This window comes from Lepisosteus platostomus, chromosome 2 (genome assembly GCF_059453375.1).
Source record: "Lepisosteus platostomus isolate fLepPlt1 chromosome 2, fLepPlt1.hap1, whole genome shotgun sequence".
Lineage (NCBI taxonomy): Eukaryota > Metazoa > Chordata > Actinopteri > Semionotiformes > Lepisosteidae > Lepisosteus > Lepisosteus platostomus.
In genome coordinates this window covers 33,975,852-33,998,151 of record NC_142612.1, presented here as the reverse complement: position 1 = coordinate 33,998,151, position 22,300 = coordinate 33,975,852, and the positions used below count along the sequence as shown (strand labels likewise).

Sequence of the window (22,300 nt, the reverse complement as noted above, 5' to 3'; positions counted from 1 at the left end):
CAATGGTATTCGACTATGTTCTCATTTTCCAAGAGAGAGAAGGAATGTAGCCTTTGATTCATTCCCCCTAACGCACATGAATGTGAAACTCTTCTGAAACTGGAAGTTATTCCTGTAACTGCCTCACCAGCTTCCCCTTTTTCATACCATCATTTAAAGCTATGTTTTCCATGTGATGGGCCACAAATCGAGAGTCTCCCAGCAAGAGCAGAAGGTGTTTTCTTGAATGGGAATTTCCTGAATTTCAGCAATTGAGAGGACTATAGGAAACAAAATTAAATCAGAACAACAAGGCAGCTGCGAGGACGCAGAAGTAAGTGACTTACATTGTACCTTTTACCCTACCCTGCCTTTGAAAATGTGTTTGGAAAAGGATCTAGATTTGCGTTCTTCGGAGTAGAATATTTCGTTTACATTTCCAAATCTGTGGTTTTCCCATATAAAGAGCATTATATAGCTTTAGTGTCAACAGACATAGAACGTGTGATATGTATTTTGAGACTGATTGTTATTGTCATTGCTATCATGATTAGAAAGTAAATTTTAGACTGTTTTTAAAATCCATCTGGTTTTCATTTCAGAAAATAAAGAAAATGTTTCCCAGAATGGAAATAAAATTTTCTTACCTTGTTCTTCTACACATCGGTAAGCCTTTTCATTTTCCTTTTTGTTCTAATAGCAGTAACATAAACAAGCAAATTGTTCTCTGTGTATTGTTTGTTATGTGTTATTTCTCTGGTTGCTAGATCTGCTTCAGGTCATACAGTAAGTCAGGTCATAAATAAATAAGTGTTGGTTTATATTTATAACTATATAAGTGTTGTATAATCTCAACACAGTTTTTTTTCCTGAGAAAGGACATTCTATTATATAACTATTTATATCCAAATATTTGGAAGGAAACTTCTGTGCAAATAAAAATTCTTTGTGTTTCAGCTGTTATTATTTGAAAATAATATTTATGGGTTTTTGTAATTTAATTCACATCTTTAAGAGCATGTCATTGTTTCATCACTTCCCCTTATGGACACTCTAAAGTGTTAATGACAGGTAGAACTGGTTTGGAGCATTTGTGCATTTTGCCAGCAAAGAGAATACTAATGTAAACTAATGAATTATTTGAGTCCAAGGACCCACTGTTATCTGTTGTGGGCAGCCATACAGGGGAAAATAATAAATGGTAAAACATCTTACCTGAGCACCTCAAATTTTCAGGAAGGGATTTTAGAAATCCAGTAGAAATCCTGTAGTGCTTTTTCTACTGGAGCTGCTCCCACGTCTGATTAAATGCAACGATTGGTTAGTCTTGAACAACTGTCCAATGAAAAGCAGCTGTATCAGTTGTATCCAGGAAGGTGGAATGTTTTTACAGAGTGAAACTCTGTCATATTTGTGGAATTTACTAAACTAGTGTTTCATGACCGAATGTAAAACCCTTTCCAAAAGAAACCCACTGGCTATAAATTGAAGTATCTTTCTAAGCATAAACATAACGTACAGTATGTGCTGTTATGCATGACAGTCTATACACTGTTGGTGTATCTGTAGTTTCTGTAATATCATTACAATGGACAATGACAGGAGAAAAAAAATGGACCAGTTTCTGTTTCAAAGTACGTCATATGGTTTTTCTAAGGCCTCACCCAGCCAAACCAAAAATAACCAAAACTGTCCGTGAAACTACAGCAGCAGATGGAAATGGGAGGGGAAAGTATCCTACACTAGGATTAGCAGATACAGATTTATGTATCCATGTGCTTTGTGTTTATAGGCATCACAGCTGGCTTTAGTGTTGTTCCCATAATTCCTCTGATTTGAGGGTACAATGGCATCACAGCAGTTCACTGAACCATATTAATCAAGCATCACCCATCTAACAATCCTAGCAATTGCTTATAATATAAAGCATATATATATGTGTGTGTGTCTGAAAAATAAACAACACTTTTAAACACATACTACTAATTTATTCCAAAATAATCCTGCTGTAAAGTTTGTTTGCCACCTAGAGGCTTATCTAAGAGTTTTTAAAACTGTCATAATTATTATATTATATATTTTGACATCGTCGTCTGAAAATATTTTACAGCTAGTTGTTATGCGATGAAATAAGACATTCAAAACCATCAAATGTAATTATCTAGATTGAAGACCTGGCAGTTTTTATTATTTTTAATTTAATGTGGTTTGTTCAAGTTGCAAGCTCTATATTAAAAGTGGAAACCTGGGATGTGGGGTGTGTGACCCTATTCAGTTGTGTTGGGGGGAAGCACATGACATGTCATGTTCTTCTAGTCTTCATATTCTGATACATAAATGACTATTTTCATCAATTTAATCCTTTGTTAATACATCCACCCTAACTAACCCAAAACTCTAGCTCAAAACTCGATGTTTAGTACTTAGTAATTACTTAGTAATTTGGAGAGCAAGAGTTATTCATTCTGTTATCTAAAATGCCATATTGTTTCATGAAAAAGGTAGTTGTAGGTTTGGCTATGAAGAATTTATTACTCACTTGGGTTTCAGTGAATGAGATAAGTCCATTAGCTAGGGCTTTTTTGGAATCTTTGATCTCTAATTAATGGAGCTCGTATCTTTTGTAGTTTTTATTCTTATTAACCTTCATCATCATTATTGTATTTTTTATGTACGTAGCAGATTGTCAAATGATCCATGGCCAATTAAAGTGTTTACAATTTTTTTCATTAAGGCCAAAAATGCAAACATGATTAGAAGTTAGTATAATAAATTTAGTGAAAAAATGTACAACAGGGCCAACATAACAATGTTAGAAACATAGTGCAACCCAGGTGAAATGCAGACTCCCTTTTGCTCTTTGTTTTGTGCTCACAATGAATTAGTACAGCAAGCAGTAAATAGCATAACCTGACACAGGTGAGTCTTCAGGAGGCAGAGGGGGTTGAGCTGTCCTGTGGATAACTATTTCTGTGGGAAGTAACTCCAGCACTGAGTGGAGTGAGGGAGGACAACAAATGAGCTCTGGGTGTTAGGAGAAATGAGAGGGGGTACAGAAAGTCTGGTGGAAGAGGAGGATTTCACAGGGGGCAAAGGGAGAGATAATGAGGAACAGAGTGGTGGAGTCAGCAGTAGTTGGAAAAAGAATCTTGAAACGTTAAGTGTTATTGATATCTTTTCTCTTATTTCTATCTCCGGAAGACACCAGTATAACATCATTATTGCCATATCAGGTCAGGTTGGTCTCTAATAATAATGACACATCTGAGTTGTGTCATCATTTAGACTGATGGCTTCCCTGCAGTATTAACAAGAGTCTTTGTGTAATGTGCTGGGATTTCTTTTGGATATTTGAGGATTTTCAAAGGTTTCAAAGGAGCTCTTTTGGTTCTTTTTATTCCTTGTAAAACATGAACTGTGTAAGTCCCCCTCTCTTCCAAGATGAACTGCAAATTCCTTACCCTCCTGCATTTTATGGCAGGTCATATATTCTGGAACAGTTTTTTTCTCAGCTGGGTCCAAGCTCTAGGTTTCTTGATATCTGAGATGCCACCTGTCACTTTGACTCTATCTCTCTGTTACTGATATCTGTCACTGCAATGCCAGCTCTCTCTTAGTAATATCTGTCACTACATTGCAAGTTCACGGTCATTGATGTCTTTCACTGTGATTCTAGAGCTCTGTTACTGATAACTATCAATGTGATCCCAGATTTGAGGCCCTACTTTTAATTTACAATGTTTTTTGAGTGTTATTCAGGTTTCCCTAATACTGTAAATGTTATTGACAGAACTTTTTTGGCTCTAAAATTATTTTAAAATAATATACACTTCCCAGAAACCTAAGGATGATTAAAGTAATGTATGAGAGTATAACATCTGCAGATTTCAAGTTTAAAATATCTAATATGATTTTCATAGAAGTTGTGATGTGAATGAACTATAGGAACACTCCAAAAAATGAGAAGGGTAATAGCATTTCATTGTTGGACACACTGTTGATAAATTCCGTGACTTTATAAAAATAGAATTTACAAACATTGTGTTTAGGAACTATCTTAACTAAAGGCAAGAGTCATTGACAAAAAAGTGAGGCTGAAGAAGGGTTTCAACATTTAATTGTCAGAAGTTGGGTTGATCTGGACTCCAACTCCATTTCCAACTCCACCAACAATCTGAACCAGGTGGAGCTCTTGGGTCTGTTGAGTAATTGCCCCTGGTTGCCAGGCTTTCTGGCACAACAAACAGAAATTCAGTATACACAATGGGTGTGGCTGTAATTGTCTAATGGGTGTAGCTGAAATTGTGTCATGCTCCTGCTAGTGCCACTGTGACAAACTCAGGATTTCCTGGGCTGAGTTTTTTTCTTATTTTTTAATAGACTGTTTTTTAATATTTATTCTGATGCAAGATTTGTTATGTTGTCTTTTCTGTAGTTTTAATCTGTTAACTACTATAAAGAGTGCAATATTTATTTTTTTAATTTACTTCTTTTTAGAATTTGTACCTCGAACATATGGTACAACAGAACAACAGTTCCAAGTTAATTTGTTAAAAATCATTCAGCCTTTTATGTCACAATTTTTTTACTGTATGTAATGAGATTTTAAACATAAGAATACATGTGCATTATCTATCCTATAAACAAACAATATTTAGGTATTTTAGTATATTATCTGTTGTCATATTGTAACTACATATTCTTGTATGATTGGGTTCCAGAGGAAGTAGTTTTGAAGACAATATCACATGAAACTATGTCAACACTTGTCGAAGTGTATTTCTGATTTCATTTTTGGATTTGAGTAGTTGTCTAAGCAACTGTTGGCACCTACTCCCAATTCTCCCATTTATTCATTTATAAATATACTATGAAATTAATATTAATGAGTTTTAGATTTTTTACTTTGAAACCACATCTCCTTAGGAACAGGTCAAAGTTTAGTCCATGAGGAAAAGAAAAGAGACACAACATTTCAGCTGTGGACACCTGTCAACCAGAACACCTGAAGAAGGCTCCACAGCTGAAATTATGCGCCTCTTCTCTTTTCAGCATGGGGTAAACCTTTATTTGTTTCTTCACAGCCTACGCGTGCTGACGCATCCACCTACTTGGACAGCTCCTTAGTTTTCATGTACCGATAGTTTTAGATATTTTTGGCATTGGATTAGAGTGATGCATCTATTGTCAGTGTCCGACAAATACTGCACAATGTAGTTGATTTACAATCCAGCTTGTTCAGTAGAGAATAAATATGATGGGATCATGAAAACCTGAAACATCTATAAAAATGAACCATAAACCATCTAAAGTTCTCTTGAAGAAACAAGACAGGAAATTTTTCCAGAGTATATGGATCATCATATAGGAAAAATCAGGGCTGGGCATTCTTGGTCCTTTGAGAAAGGACCTGTATGTGGCTTTCTGTGTCCCACAGAAGAATTAAAGGTTCACAGTATTTTGTTTATCAGACATTTTCTGTTCAGCTTTTTGTGTCTGCTCTGTGTAAGTTCCGCTTTACTGGTGTCCTGGAATATGGAGACTGCTGAATAATACAATTTTGAAGGTACGACGGGCCTCCTGCCTGTTCATTTCTGTCTTTTGAGAAGAATAAACCATTGTTGATTGTTTGGTTATTCATGTATGTTGCCTTGGTCAAGAAAAAAAGTTTGGGACGTTTCTCTGTTTCTGCTAGTGCCTGTTCTCAGGACAGAGAGAAATTACCAAGTTAATTGGTCATGAACTTTTTAATGAAGAAACGAATGAATGCTTGACTGTCTTTGTAGATTTCTGCCTCTATCTGTTGATTTAAGTTTGGATTTATTAGTCCCACAAAAACAGACACTTTTAAATTAGTGTCCTTCCAGACAACAATTTTAGTTTCATTTTCTGTGGAATGCAAATCAAATTATCAAAATAATTTACGCTATAGAACAATGATACCGTAAGCAGTCTACATTGAAACATGATTAGAATACAGAATGTACTGTGTTCAGATTTGTATTGCTTAATATTTTAAGCAACTGTTTAAAAAAGGATATAGATTTGTGTGGATAAATTAATTGCAATCAGGAGATTAAATCCTACTAACCAAGAGAATTACTCTAGCTAAAACTGAGGTTTCTCTTCTGAAGGGAATAACCACACAAATTTTGTCTTGCAGGAAGTATGAATCTATTTTCGTATTACTTTAATGAAGATATGAGCAATTTCTTTTAAATCATATGCTTTAGAAGCTTAAAAGCCTGAGGTTAGGCACATGAGTGAGTGAGTGAATATTCAGATTTTGAGCAGGGAAACTTTTAATATCGCTCATTTGGGACTTCCCTGACCTTTTGAAAATAGAAAACAAAACCTAGCACACAGCCATTTATGAGACAAAGTTTTGATGACATTGCAAACCATCTTTTCAGAATCTGGGAACTTCTAAGCTACAGTATACTTAACATTACAAAATATTGTGATATGCTACCTTGTAAACACATTAAAAAATACCTTTGTGTTTAAAGGTCAAATATCTACCCTATGAAAGAAGGAATATTAATTCTTACACATTAGTGTCTACATGTTTTTATATGTTAGTAAAATCTTTTTTCCTAGGTTATTTAATGTTGTTTTACTTTAGCTTGTTCGGGATGACCTTTTTGTTATTAAGTGACCATTATAAATATTAATTGGAAGTTTAGAACATAGGTTTTAATAATGATTTGTAAAGGGGATGAGAATTGTATTTTCAAAACCTTTGCTCTCTTCTGCCCTGAGCTCTTTGGAGCCTTGGAAGACGGTTTCTGAAGCTGAAGATTAAGTAGGAACATCTTGGGTCAACACAACAACAGAAATGCTTCTACCAGCACAGTAAAAAGAAACGTGCATCTTGAATGAGGATCTACGTAAGAGAAGACTGTTTGATGTAGAGGAATGGTACTGTCTAACACAACTGCTAGCCACCACTTGAAACATCCATCCATTTTCTAACTGCTTTATTATCAAGTGGGAGATCTGGAGCCTACCACAGCAAGCAACAGGTGCAAAACAAGATACACCTCAGATGGGACAGCAGTCCATTGCAGGGAGCACACATTTCAAGATAGAGCTGCATCATGTTGTAAGAATTAATTAACACAGTTCCCCCGTATGGTATGTACAGTATGTTATGTATGCAGATACCTGCATTGGCTCTTTTTTCACCATATCCATGTTTTTTCTATATTGGCATCCATTTACAGGTTAGCAAGTTGGTCGATAGTTTATCTCCCTGTGACTAAGGCAAGGATCTTTTAGAATAGATGTTACTTTTTTTGACAAAACTTTTCCTGAAACTTCTTTTTTCATAGAAAGGCAGGGCAGAAATATCTCCATTACATTCTGGAGCAGTTGTTCACTTATTAAGGCGGTAAACTGTAAAACTCCCTCACATAACACTGAAAGTGTCATTGTTTTCTAGCAGTGACTTTCTTTCTCTTAAATGCTCACTCTGTTCGTAGTGTTCTTTCCCTTTCTGCGCTCTGTCATCCCTCCCAATACACCACTTGGGAAATCCCAGTTTCACCTCTGTCTCCTCAATGCAAACCACAGAGGCCTGAACACAACACTCCACTCTGATTTTCTGTATTCAGAAATCAGGAAGGTGTTGCTCAGCTACAGAGTCCTGGAGAACAGAGTTTAGTTTACATTACCTATTATTTTTAATAATAATAATAATAATAATAATTGCTTACACTTATATAGCGCTTTTCTGGACACTCCACTCAAAGCGCTTTACAGGTAATGGGAACTCCCCTCCACCACCACCAATGTGCAGCATCCACCTGGATGATGCGACGGCAGCCATAGTGCGCCAGAACGCTCACCACAAATCAGCTATCAGTGGGGAGGAGAGCAGAGTAATGAAGCCAATTCATAGAGGGGGATTGTTAGGAGGCCATGATTGATAAAGGCCGATGGGAAATTTGGCCAGGACGCCGGGGTTACACCCCTACTCTTTTCGAGAAACGCCCTGGGATTTTTAATGACCACAGAGAGTCAGGACCTCGGTTTTACGTCTCATCTGAAGGACGGCGCCTGTTTACAGTATAGTGTCCCCATCACTATACTGGGGCATTAGGACCCACATGAGCCGCAGGGTGAGCGCCCCCTGCTGGCCCCACTAACACCTCTTCCAGCAGCAACCTTAGCAACCAGGTACTGACCAGGCTCACACCTGCTGAGCTTCAGTGGGTTGCCAGGTGTGAGTTGCAGGGTGATATGGCTGCTGGCATTTTCTTGCTGTTTCTTGCTTTAAGAACTAAGTACTATAATGCTTAATTTCCTGGAGCTTACATAACTCTGACTTGATAAGGGTTCTTGTCAGGGTTCTGGTGCCATCTACATTATTAATTATAAGGGTCTGAATCTCCTGATTTACTTCCTAGCTTAACAGATTCAGATTTTGATCAATATTTTTTTCTTGCTGTTGTCACCCATAAAAATAAAGTCCACCATTCTGTTCCCTAGACAGAATCCGCTCTGTGTCTCTTGTAAGCTCACTTCTGGAACGTAGATCAAGATTGTGGGTTAGTGTTTTTATGGCATGTCTCAAGCTCTTTCTTCCATACCTGTTCTGCTACCTGTTCTCATCACAGATTCATCCATATTGTAAAGATTTTGCAGGATTCAATTAATCATACTACAGTACATGTAATATGCAGAGTTAGAGTGCTGCACTGCTGGTACCTCTCTGCACCCAATAGACCAAGCAACATAGCTTCCTGAACAAAAGCCTTGGTCCTTTTAAAATATCAAAGCATAATTTAGAATTAATACATATTTGTTTCTTGTAATTCCTTAAATATCTTCTTAATATCTGCTAACTTCATTGTGACAGAATACAGAGGTGGAAGTGTGAACTGAGCAGACAAAAGAAATCGAGCCCATCATTTTGATACATGTCAATACAAACCACTTTTAGACATACAACATTTCCCTGCATGTGTTCACATCCGTTTGTGCACTGTAGGTAATGGCAGTTTTGCTGGAATTATAAAAATGTTTTCTGTGTGTACCACATTTTTTTTTGTTTTTACTAGATGAAAAACCTCCAGAAGAAGTCATCATCATTGTGCATTTGTATCACTTTTAGGATAACTGTAAAAATAAACACGTCAGCTGTAAGATGAAAATTCACAAAACCCGGCTCCAAACTAATAAACATCATTTTAGCAAAGCAAGCAGTAATATAGTGAGAAATGTGTATTATTTGCAGGGAAGAGTTTTGACAGCATGTTCAGAGAGTGCTCTCTTTAAAGGATCTAGAGAAATGCATGTGTTTGTGTGTTGTATATTATATTGCGATCAAATTTTGTTTTGTTTTCAAAGCATTTAAACTGCATTGGGTGGCATCATGTCCATGGCAACTCTTGTGCTCTAGGTTTGATTCTGGAATTGGGCGTCTTCTATGTGGAGAGTCTCTAAATTGTTGTTCTGGTTTTCACATGTGCACTGTCATGGATTACTGTCCCATGTGGGATGTTGTCCCTTCATCTGGGTGGCCACTGCCTATATCAGAAGTAAATCAGTATGATAAAGGATATCTGGACAGACAACATTAACAGACCAGTTTATGCTTATAAGGTTTTGCTGGATTTTAAATCTACAGCAGTTCCATTTCCATCAATCTGCTTGCTCCATTTGATCAGCAAAAAAAAAAGGTCAAATTGACCATTTAATGTCAAATTGCATTTATAATCATAATAATTGCTTACACTTATATAGCGCATTTCTGGACACTCCACTCAAAGCGCTTTACAGATCATGGGGAATCCCTTCCACCAATGTGCAGCATCCACCTGGATGATGTGACGGCAGCCATAGTGTTTTGGCTTGTTAAATGTATTTGGGTTAACTAATTGTTTTGTATTACTTTATCCAAAGCTATGTGCAACATACATGAGGAAACAGTCACTGGAATCATCGGCCGACCAGTGATCATCCCCTGTGTTTACAAGACAGAAAAGCCCATTGACTTGAAGGAAATGAGGGTCTATTGGCAAGTGGAAAAGAATGACAAAACAGTCCATGTGTTCAATAAAGGACAAGAGGAGATGCAACATGTTACTGAAGAATATAGAAATAGAACAAGCTTCTTCCTGAAGGAATTAAGGCAGGGAAATATTTCTGTACAGCTATCTCCTGTCAAACCAACAGATGATGAAGTGTATATTGCACTCACTCAGGAGAAAGGCAACATGAAGACATTATGCAAAATTAAAGTTCGTGTTGCAGGTAAGTTATTTTAATGCGCCAAAATGACAAAAACTAAAACTAAAACATTTGAAAACAACAATCAGCGTGCAGTACTTAATTATGAGAGGACAGAGTGAATTGGGCTTGACAGCTCTGACTGAGTGATCCTGCAGAGTTGTTAGAAATCAGGGGTGTCAACATTAATGTAAACTTACAGTATACATTTAACTGCACTTTGAAATATTCCAAATTGAAATATATGGAAGTCATATTGAAATTCATTTTAAATTGTTATAAAACAGTTGATAATAAGCCCAAATGTATGTCCACTACAACAGTCCTCAGAGATAACTATTTGACTTAATTGATATGTTCATTATTATTATTATTATTATTATTATTATTATTATTATTAATAATAATAATAATAATAATAATAATAATAATAATAATAATAATAATAATAATAATAATAATAATAATAATAATAATAGTTAGTGGTTGGGGACGTTTCCTAGACACCTATTTGGAAAGATGCAAGTAGATGTAAGGTTTATTCCATGCTGAAAAAAGAAGAAAGAGAACACAACGTTTCGGACGTGGAGCCTTCTTCAGGTGTGATGAATCATCACAGATTCACCCATATTGTAAAGATTTTGCAGGATTCAATTAATCATACTACAGTACATGTAATGTGCAGAGTTAGAGTGCTGCACTGCTGGTACCTCTCTGCACCCAATAGACCAAGCAACATAGCTTCCTGAACAAAAGCCTTGGTCCTTTTAAAATATCAAAGCATAATTTAGAATTAATACATATTTGTTTCTTGTAATTCCTTAAATATCTTCTTAATATCTGCTAACTTCATTGTGACAGAATACAGAGGTGGAAGTGTGAACTGAGCAGACAAAAGAAATCGAGCCCACCATTTTGATACGTGTCAATACAAACCACTTTTAGACATACAACATTTCCCTGCATGTGTTCACATCCATTTGTGCACTGTAGGTAATGGCAGTTTTGCTGGAATTATAAAAATGTTTTCTGTGTGTACCACATTTTTTTTTGTTTTTACTAGATGAAAAACCTCCAGAAGAAATCATCATCATTGTGCATTTGTATCACTTTTAGGATAACTGTAAAAATAAACACGTCAGCTGTAAGATGAAAATTCACAAAACCCGGCTGCAAACTAATAAACATCATTTTAGCAAAGCAAGCAGTAATATAGTGAGGAATGTGTATTATTTGCAGGGAAGAGTTTTGACAGCATGTTCAGAGAGTGCTCTCTATAAAGGATCTAGAGAAATGCATGTGTTTGTGTGTTGTATATTATATTGCGATCAAATTTTGTTTTGTTTTCAAAGCATTTAAACTGCATTGGGTGGCATCATGTCCATGGCAACTCTTGTGCTCTAGGTTTGATTCTGGAATTGGGCGTCTTCTATGTGGAGAGTCTCTAAATTGTTGTTCTGGTTTTCACATGTGCACTGTCATGGATTACTGTCCCATGTGGGATGTTGTCCCTTCATCTGGGTGGCCACTGCCTATATCAAAAGTAAATCAGTATGATAAAGGATATCTGGACAGACAACATTAACAGACCAGTTTATGCTTACAAGGTTTTGCTGGATTTTAAATCTACAGCAGTTCCATTTCCATCAATATGCTTGACACCTGAAGAAGGCTCCACGGCCGAAACGTTGTGTTCTCTTTCTTCTTCCTTTTTTCAGCATGGAATAAACATAGTACTTGTTCCTTTGCTGCCTATGCATGCTGACGCAGCTACCCACCTGAACTACTATTTGGAAAGATGACTAGTTCCTGCTCAGGAGTGCCAGTGGCCTTCTCAGAGTCTCTCAAGATATTTCTCCTTGCCTCCCACTCTGTCTAATCCACCACTTCTCACTGTGGGCTCCCTCTGCTCCTCTGACTGCACCTTCCCCTACTCTCCTTACTCCCGACTGCCTGTAAGCTTTACTTAAATTAATAATACTAATTATGATTATTTTCCTCTGTAGGAAGCTTCAGTGTACCAGCCTTAACCGTAAAGACCTGCACACAAGAAGAGGAAATAAAGTTAGTGTGCACTTCCCAGGGAGGGTATCCCCAGCCCTCTGTCAACTGGACCATTCACAGCCAAGGAGCCGTGCTACAGCCAGAGAAAACTGAGACTCAGTTCACTCAGGACCCGGAGAGCAGCTTGCTGTCGGTTATCAGCACTGTGACTATCAATAGAACAAAAGCAAATAATATGACGGCCAGCTGCTCCATTATCAATGAAATCCTGGAAGAGAACAAGACCTCTCCTTCCAAAACATGTGATGACCCCAGAAAGGATACACAGGGTGAGAAGAAAACTTTGTGCCCATCTGTGTTCAAATGCTCTTTCTTTTTCATTTCCTTTTGTCCATTCTCCCCTAACTTCTGTTCCTGTTTTTTAATTCAGAAAATTCATTCAAAAATACAAGATTTGTATAAATAGTATTGTAATTTTGATATATTAGACATGTTTAGAAAAAATAGCAGAACTGAAACTGGATGTAATACTCTAATTGGATGACATTATGATTTTTTTTATTACTTTGTTTTAGAGACGCCCCCTGAGGATTCCTCACATTCCAAAATCTGGATAAGTCTGCCTGTAATTCTTTCATTTATAGTTCTTGGATTGATAGGCAGCAGAAAATACTTCAGTAAACGTAAGTGATGGACTTTCCTGTTTGAATGTACTGTATCTGAATGTATCTGAAACGGATGGAGATGTTCATTAATTTACATGTTTAAAAAGGAAACAATATAAAAATGTGTGATGTTTTACTTTACACTTTAATTGTGAAACACTAGGGTTGTCTAAGAGTTTCAATGCCTTTAGTAACGGGCTTTACAAAAATAAACTATAGATGACATATAGGCCTCTTAAGAGAACTGGAATATACCTATAGGTTATTGTTGAGGGTGATTTTATGATTATATAAACAAAAATGAATTCTAATAATTCTTATCAAACCTTTTGGTAATTAGGAGACTAGGATGCTTAGATATGAGCCATATATAATAACAGCATTATAACACCTTCCAAAAGATTAGAGAATAGTATGTCTATTAGGAGTGACCCACCCTCTTCAAATTAAAGACTCAGTGAGCATGTTAGTGCATGAGACAATTCAGACAACATCACGGGTTTACAAGCAAGGATAAGTAACTGAAAGAAGTAGAGCCCATAATAGGGCGTTCAAGCTTTTGAACCACAGTGATGGAAGGAAAATAGATAAGTACTTTATTGTCCACTACTATGGAAATGTATCTTTGGCTTCTACAAAACACACAAGCAAAACATAAAAGTCACGTAAAATCACATAAAGTAAATGAAATCGCAACAACACTATGTAATACTTAAATGAATAGGTTGTGGGGGTAGATGTTTACATCCATTCATTGTGCAGTTTAATTGTACAGGGGACAAAAGGGGCGTCTATTTCTCAATTATTTTTCTTGCCATTTTCACAATCCTGGACAGTTTGGTTTTGCTTTTCAACCCCAGGTTTCCATACCAAACTGTCTTAAATGCAGGATGCTCTCAACAAAGCTCATATATGCCATCTCTAGGACAGAGATGTGTCCTATGTGATTGTTGAAATGTGATTCCATATTTTGCTAAATTACCACTGAATTATTCCATATCTTCATGGACGTACAGTATGTGAATATCTACAAGAATCAATGACACAGCATTTTACAGTAATCTATGTTCTGGTCTATTTAATATTCTGCTACAGTACCTCAGTAAAAGATTTATTTAAAAAAAAACCTTGAATGTACATTTAAGAATATTTAATATTAATATTAATATTTAAGAATATTCATTTTTAGAACAATACCAGTTTTTTTAGAATGGCAGAAGGCAGTGAGTTTTATGTTAATGTCAGCCTTTTCTGTTTCTGGACATTGGTTTTCTCATTCAGACTGTAAGAACCTGCCACCAGGAGCAATGAGAGACAAACAGACATGAGAGACAGGTCTCTGTGTGTCACAGAGCTATGGCAACACCTCCATCGGGAATACAAGCCACCACACACACTGTAAATTCGCTGGCACACTTCTCAGTGCTCTTTGCCCTTACGCTGTGCTGACTGGTGTTGATAGCAAAATCACTACAGCACTTTCAGTTCATTATTGACTGAATGTCCATTGCCGAGTTGAGTTGTACCATGATGCTCACCTAAAACATAAATATGCTGGACACATACAGTACCAGGGACACAAATAAATCAGTGAAGCATTTGTATTTGATTCAAAGAGTGAAGAATAGTCCTTAAAAGGACAAGATGCAAATACCTTTGCAGAAACAAACTGAAGTTCATGTATTCATCATCATGAATTAAATCATTGGCCGGACATCTTTTTCTTGATTATGTCTGCAACCAAACAAAAACAAACCAAATAACCACAAATAAAACTGAAAGCACCAAAAGCGTGATTTTACCTAAGTACAGTATATATCAATAAATGTAATTTATGATGATGGATTAAATGCATTTTAATTGTATTCAATTTTCTTTTTCAATATATTTCACTATAGTATGCATTTTTACTTTTTAATAATGCTCAGGTGGTCCGAACTGCACTTTACCAATATTTTTATTCTTAGGTGCTGCCTTCAAAAGATATTAATCTTAGGTGGGGAAGCAGGCATTAGGATATATGAAAAAGTTAATTTACAACTTCATCCTCTCACTGTTATTTACTTTTCTTTTCTAGAAAACATTTTTCAGTGCCTCAGAAAATCAAATTATATGAATCCTGATGAAGGTACAGATTTTCATTTTTAAAATGATTACCTCAAATATGTTGCTTTGGTATTTTTGTGTATTTTTTTGTGGAAATCCATAGGCCATTTGCCATCCCAGAGCACTAAAAAAGGATAACCCCTGCAAAATCTTGGACCAGAAAACTATCAGCCAGTGACAGTTTTTATCTGTAGTATTTTACTGTAGCCACAACTGTAGATTTATCCAATCCCAGTGGATATGTGGTGTGGCATTGCTTTTTACATGACATCTGGATGTCATCAGTGAGGTCTGTGATATAATTTGGAAAGGCTACTTCACCCATATTTGGTGTTCTCACAATGCACTGCTCTGTGTTGAAAGTGCCTGAACATCTGAACCTGTATCCCTGACTTCAGAGATTTGTGGTGCAGAGAGTGAAGTTAGTTTGAAAGTTGTTCTCTCACAGGTCTTCCTGTTCTCTGTGGAGGCGGGTGCCAGTTATCCCCTGCTGAATTTTTACCAGCCTTGGTGGGCTTCAACATCCAGAAATCAAACAGCTGACCTCTGGACTTGGCTGACTTACTGCCAAGCAGGAGAGTCCCTTCCATCATAAAAACATGTTATGATGAGCTTTTCTGTCACTTGTGATTGATTCATTATGGGGTGTACATTTTTAGTGAATATTATTTAACTCCAGAATGTAATATTTTGCAAAAACGTGTACAAACACAGTACTTCTTTAATCCCAAAACTATATTTATAAGAATATATCAGATTAATTAATTTTAATTTGATCATTTTTCCTCCCCATTTAGAGTCTGGCCTCCCGCTTAACCACACATCTCAGCATTTAACGAAGACACCGCCTAATCAAGTAGGTTTTTCACTTTATTTCATGTGAAATATATGGGAACCATTTAGGCTTCTTGTATTGTAGTTGATATTAAACCAACCCTAACAATCACTTTTTACTTCACTCTCCTTTTTACTTATTCAAATTGCAGTTACAGCTATTCTCTGTGTAAATACATTAATTTACAGGCTTTCAGTGTTTTGTTTCACAGTGACATACTTCCATTATAAATGTAAGAAGTCAATGCCTGTTCAATTTAGAAAAACAAAACAATTGCCTTCTTGGTGTATTTTTTATCCTTACTATGATTATTTAAAATATCATAGATATGACTTTTGCACACTATGTGCATCTCAGTCATCTAAAAAGAATGCTGTTCTGATGTTTTGAGAAAAGTAATAAAAGCTGATAAAAATAATGTGCAAACATACCACATCCTCACATCACATAGTGTAACCATGTCAGTTGTCCATTGGTGCAATAATAAAATGCAAACTGTGTTACAGTGACTGTGATGTTCAGTGAAAACTTAGTACATTGAGGTGAGAGCTTAAATGTTAAAGCCACTTTAAACTTACAGTTTTAGTAAACATCTCTTGATGAATCATTTTTGGACTGGTTCCACCTGCTAAGTTGGATGAATGAAGTCAAACAATTATTGAACCTCAGATTACTAAAGGGCATATTTAATATTGTTTAATATTACCTGCCTTGGCCTGCCTTGTTACAGCAGTGGCCTACCTGTCTAACCCCAAATCCCTGTAGTGCAAGTACAATTATTGAAATTTCAATTTATTTCTTTACTGTTTTTTAGTCAGTCTTACAGAAAGAATTGCCTAATTAAATATATACTGTATATAATCAGCAAAAATGAGATACCCACTGTTTATAGTCCATTTTCACAAATTATTAAGGTTACAAGCTCTCGTAAAAGTCAGGTGTTAAGTAGCTATTGTTATTTTCAAATTATTGGCTTGTGGGGATTGTAAAATTATATTACTGTATTTTGCTCTTTCCTTTGTCCAATATTCTATTCTTGAAAACCTGAAATGTAAAAAAAAACATTGTAATCAGGAATTTTATCTGTTTATCAGAGGCAATGGGAGGCAATAAAAGTCACAGATATACTGTAATTTATATTATATAATTACATTATATAATGTAATTATACATTATAATTAATGCTTTATAATGTATTTTTATAATGTAATACATATTGTATACAATAATGTATTAATGGGGTGGAGCAGTGGCTCTGTGGCTAAGGATCTGTGTCTGTGGCTTGAAAGTTGTCGGTTCAAATCCCACAGCTGGCAGAGGATTCCTACTCCGTTGGGCCCCTGAGCAAGGCCCTTAACCCCAGCTGCTCCAGGGGCACCGTACAATGGCAGACCCTGTGCTCTGAACCCAGGCTCTCTCTGTCTGTGTGTCTCATGGAGAGCAAGATGGGGAATGTGAAAAGACAATTCCTAATGCAAGAAATTGTAAAGGGTTAATAAAGTGATTTTAATTTCCATTTATTATTTTATAATTTCTGTGGTTAACACAGAGCACCTGTTTTAAAGGTGTGACATTAAATAGAACAGCACAATAAATTACCTACAAAAGAAGATGCCATACATGAGATTTTATGAAAAAATAAATGGAAATTTGACTCTTTTGAACTGTGGTACTAGTAGCTATGTGATCTGGGGAATTCATCCAAGTTTTTCTTAAAAATATGAAGAAATCAGCTTCAGCAACATGGCTGGTGATTGTTCCATGTACCTACCTATGTCTGAAGCAGTGCTTTCTATTCTTTGTAACAGCATTGCATGTTAATTTATGTTTGTGCTCCCGGGTTCTAGTTCCATGCTGAATAAGTTCCTTTGGTTAACTTTGATTTGATAAGGATTTTTATATCCTTTGAAACTTAAGAGGGAGCATTCTTTTAGACTGTCGGCATATTACATGCATTTTAGATAATGGTAGCAATATCCTTTAAGCATCATGGTGACTAGAATTCTACACAATATTGTACAGCAAGTAAGACTTCCTTTTGAATTGAGTTCAACACATTTGAGCACGTAGACTCACCGAGCAGCAGGCAGTGGTGTGAAATGGAAATACATCATTCCAGGGCTCTTAATCTCTCTTAATCTGTGGAAGAAGCGATTAGTAGATTCTGCTAGGGCAATCAGAGAATGGAGAGAGCTGATATGAAGGCAGCAGACAAAACAGAGAGAGTGCATACTTTACTAATATCAAATAAAAACAAAAACCATTTAGAGCATTAGGTATTGATTTGTTTCCTTTTTTTTCTTAACTCCACAGAAACAATCACCTCCAACACTAATAGCCTCTGAAGAGCACCCTTGGATAACAGAGAACACAGAAGAAGAAAGGAAAACCTAACCTTAACTCTTGATGGTGAAAATGAGGGACAGCTGTGCTGAGAAAAAAAACCACATCGGATATGCAAGCTCAGACTGTGCAGTATTTCTCGAGGGTTAATCTGGAAACTGAACAAAAAAACTGAAGTTAACAACTGGAAAATCTTTTTGTTTGTTGCAGACTAATGTTGTTCTTTTTATATATATGGCACTCCTTCAAATCCTTGACATGGAGCCACATTTGACTTGCAATCAAAACTGTTGTTTCCTTCATTGAAAAAAAAAACATCAGATTGAGTTTTCAAGAGACTTTCATGGTGCTCTGCACAGTTGCACAGTTTCAGTGGTGAGTGGAGGAGATTGGAATTTCTGTTCTCATAGGTTCTATTGGAATGTGGATTGCCAGGAGAAACAAAACAATGGACAGCTGAGAGAGTTGAGTACTGTCTTTAAATCCTGTAGAGGACCAGGTGCAACAAGTCTCGACTGTTGCCCTTTCGATGTGGAATAATGTTGAAGGGAAGGTCTGCTTTTTCTTCTTTGAAGAAATCTAATACTAATATGAAAACTGAAGAAAGAACCTCACCTCAGGGTGACAGAATGACTGATTTAGTGAGAAAAGAAGAACTACACGGCAACAGAAAGGTTATGGGAAAGCTTTGGTTATTTCACTGGATAGAATTCTGGATTGGAAAACCCCAAGGGCCTGGCGGGGTAATTTCCAAGGCACGAATGATACAGCAACAAAGACTTTTCAAAATTTGTACTTCTAGTCAACAGACACCTATGTGGGGCAGGCTATATACTTAGGATGCCAATTAAACATGAAGTGTGTTGCAGATTGTGTTGTGTTTAATGTGCCAGTTTTCTGGCAGCTCAAATAAGACATTGAAAACATACAGTTAACTCTAAGAACCCTTCTTAGTAATTAATATTGAAACATATTTTTTTCTATTTTTATTGCTCTAATTTATTTTGTGTATGTGTTAGCTACACATAAACAAATGCATTAACAAGTGAAATAAGACTGTCGTCAAAATGAGCAAACCTCTTGGTGTAATTTATCTAGTCTAATAAACTGACTGCAAGGGAGCATGGAACTGTGGAATATGTTTCTTGCTGTCTTGCAAAGGACACTTGTCTACTGTCCTTTGGTATTCTGTGATGTGCTCATCCTGCTGGCTGTCTCTTACTATTATGTGTTTGCTTTTTTGGGGCAGTTTTGTGTGCAGTTTTAATGTCTGTTCCAGTTTCAAGGGAATATCTTTCATTTATCTGTGAGAAAGGGCAGAGTTCTTACATGAATCTGCATGTAAGGAGCAGCAATATCAGAGATATAAGCTAACCTCCCATTTATAGATATAACCTCTTACATAAGACAGAAATTTCCTTTTAAAAACCAAAAGAAATTCAGTTTTCTGCATTTGGATTTTGCTGTTTGTTTAAATGTCAATAGAATTCAAAGTCTTTTTTACTGACCATCAGAATATTTGAATTTACAGTTTGTTATTAATAAGCAAGACTGTTGTGGGATTTACTTTAGCAGGACAAGATCCTTTGTGCTTAAAAATCACCACATATTTATTACAGGTATTTGTGATAGTTCTCAGCTTTTCTTTCCACTACTGGTTTTACATTTGCATGTTTCCATAACTCATAGGTAGATCATTTCCATAACCCAACCACATCAGCTTATGACCTAGAGCCCATCCTTGTCTCCCCTGGTATGAATATATTTGTATTGTTCCCAAGGGGAATGTTGTAATTGTTGGCACTTAGATAGGGCACCCAGGATTACCCTCCAGTGCTGCTGGTGCTCATTGCTCCATGACTGAATAAGTAGTAAATACACAACACAAATCCAGTAGTTTCCAGTGAACCACAAAGAGGAGGGTATGTATTATTTCAAATGTACTTGTAACCATCAACATTTAACAAAGTTGGGTGCTTCTGTATCTTTCTCCACAGGTACGCACAGAACAGCCAATTCAATTTAAATGAGTCCCACTTTAGTAAGAAGGACAGAAGTGATTAATCTGTAGGATCAGAAGTCACCAGGATCAGGATATGAATATTTTTGGGGGCTACTTTCAACCTATAGTTAATATATCTGCTTTGTCCAAATGTGTTCCACTTGCTCCATAGGAATTTTGTATCTACCTCCTATTTATGAATATGAACAAAGTTATTTGAATATTTTAGTTGATTTTATAACAATTTCTAAATTTGTTATTTTAGAAATCATACTACTGTATTATTGTTGCTGAGGTCTGGCTTTTTAAGCTGTATTCCATTTGAGTTTTTAAATAGGTAATAGAGATAGTTTTCACTGTATACAAGCCAATTTCACCATATTGTATATTAACCTTAACCTTAATTTCAACCTTGGCATACATCTAAAGCAGGTTTTGCATTGAGGAGACTTTTAATACCATGAAGAGTGCATTGATCAAGAGCACTTTAAAATCCCTGAAAATGATATATAGATCATATATATAGAATATATAATTCACTGTATGTAGAAAATGATGTTGGTGTGCAGAATGTGGAGTACTTTAATGAACAGAAGTGGAAGAAAATAAAGCCGTTACCCCACCTACTTAGTACAGTACTGCAATTTGCTAAATGAGAAGCACCACTAATAATTGGAATTTGAAACTGTCCATTGTCTGTGGTTAAAAATCAAGTAGTGTGGTCTCAAAAAATAACTTTGCTAATTTGTGCATGCTGCTACAAATTTCTCTCATAAGTTGCCTGAAGTTAACCTTTTCCTTTTATAAAGATGCATTTTTAGTGACTTTAAAGATGTGAGTTTCAATTAAATGTGTCTGGGATGTCTTTGAGAACTGACTGTGCTGATTACAGTCCTGGTATCTTGACACTTTTTTAACAAATGTTGATGTAATTGCATTTTTTTTTAGTAGTGACTAATATCAAGTCTATGGGAAAGTAAATTTAAACCCGAGATCAGAAAGCAATTCTTTACACAACATGCTGTGGGCGTATGGAGCAAAACGTATAACCATTCTGTTGAAGCTGTCTTTTTAAAAAAAACAACTAGATGAGACCCTGGTATGAATTGTCTATAAGCAGCCAAACAAGCTAGATGGGCTGAACAACTTCCTCCCATTTGCATTCTACCATTCCTTCGTAAGACATAATGTACATTAGCCGCAAAAATGCACACCCCATGTCACTGAAACTTTAAGAGTAAGTCTACATGGCTAGATGTTTTTCAAGTTATAAAAAGGCTTGTCAGTTTATTTAAGCTGTAGCAGTATACTGCTGGGTTTTTTGGAACAAAAGATATTGGCTCTTTAAGGCATTCAAATAGTGGAATTACTGTCTCCCCCTCTGCCTGACAGAATCCAAATCGAAAACACCTCCAGAGAGGTGCTTATTTCACTGTACCAAGAATTTCAGGTAGGCCCAGTCTGAGTCTCTGGACATTGACCCACAAGGCTAAAAACAAATTGAACACCCAGTAATTAGTTAGTTCCTATGTTCAGAGAATTCTTGTTCCTAGCCAATGCAAAAGCACCAACAAATTAAGACTATGGGGTGGGTAAAAGTGTGAATTTGTATTTTGTACTTGAATTTTGTTTTAAGAATACTGGAATGTATACTTGAACAAATGCAAAAGAGAATATTTTTTACATCTGTCAAATCAAGACAGTCATGTTTGTTTCCAACTTGTTTCATAATCAATAAAAAGTTGCACAAAAATATCTCCCCGGATCTTGTTTATTTTAGCAATAAGACACGAGAGGCCATGCTATATCGTGAATATAGTCACTGTTAAAAGGTGCCATTAGGCCCGACGCAAAGCATATTGAAGTATTTCAAAACCTATAATATACATGATAATAATACACAAATCTTTAAATATTTCAGTACTGATGTATTTTTACTTTACATTTATTACCATACGTATGTTAAAAAGGAAAAATCAATCTAGACGATGTTGTTTATCTTGAAAAAAAAGTAGAAGAGGTGAGGCAATAAGAGCCAATGAAAATGTAATTATATTTAGTTTTATTATAATTCATTAATACTGTACATGATATGATGGCGATGAAAACAGGAAAGGCATAAATACAATA

The 22,300-nt window shown here is 36.0% G+C and overlaps 2 protein-coding genes across 3 annotated transcripts in view; one reads left to right on the top strand and one right to left on the bottom strand.

Moving 5' to 3' along the window:
* The window catches only part of LOC148676341 (exosomal polycystin-1-interacting protein-like), a 30,822-nt gene extending 29,121 nt beyond the window's left edge, over positions 1 to 1,701 (bottom strand). For both annotated transcript variants that reach the window (XM_088606707.1, XM_088606716.1), the window contains exon 1: positions 1,195 to 1,701. The gene's annotated coding sequence lies outside the window, so the exon portion shown is untranslated. The remainder of the gene's footprint in view (positions 1 to 1,194) is intronic.
* LOC148676340 (ICOS ligand-like) lies at positions 176 to 21,923 on the top strand. The gene is made up of 8 exons (XM_088606655.1): positions 176 to 313; positions 582 to 645; positions 9,889 to 10,239; positions 12,222 to 12,548; positions 12,795 to 12,902; positions 14,962 to 15,012; positions 15,788 to 15,846; positions 18,139 to 21,923. The coding sequence occupies exons 2-8, from the start codon at positions 594 to 596 to the stop codon at positions 18,217 to 18,219; spliced, it is 1,029 nt and encodes a 342-aa protein (XP_088462781.1). The 5' UTR covers positions 176 to 313; positions 582 to 593; the 3' UTR covers positions 18,220 to 21,923.
* The last annotated feature ends 377 nt before the right edge of the window (positions 21,924 to 22,300 follow it).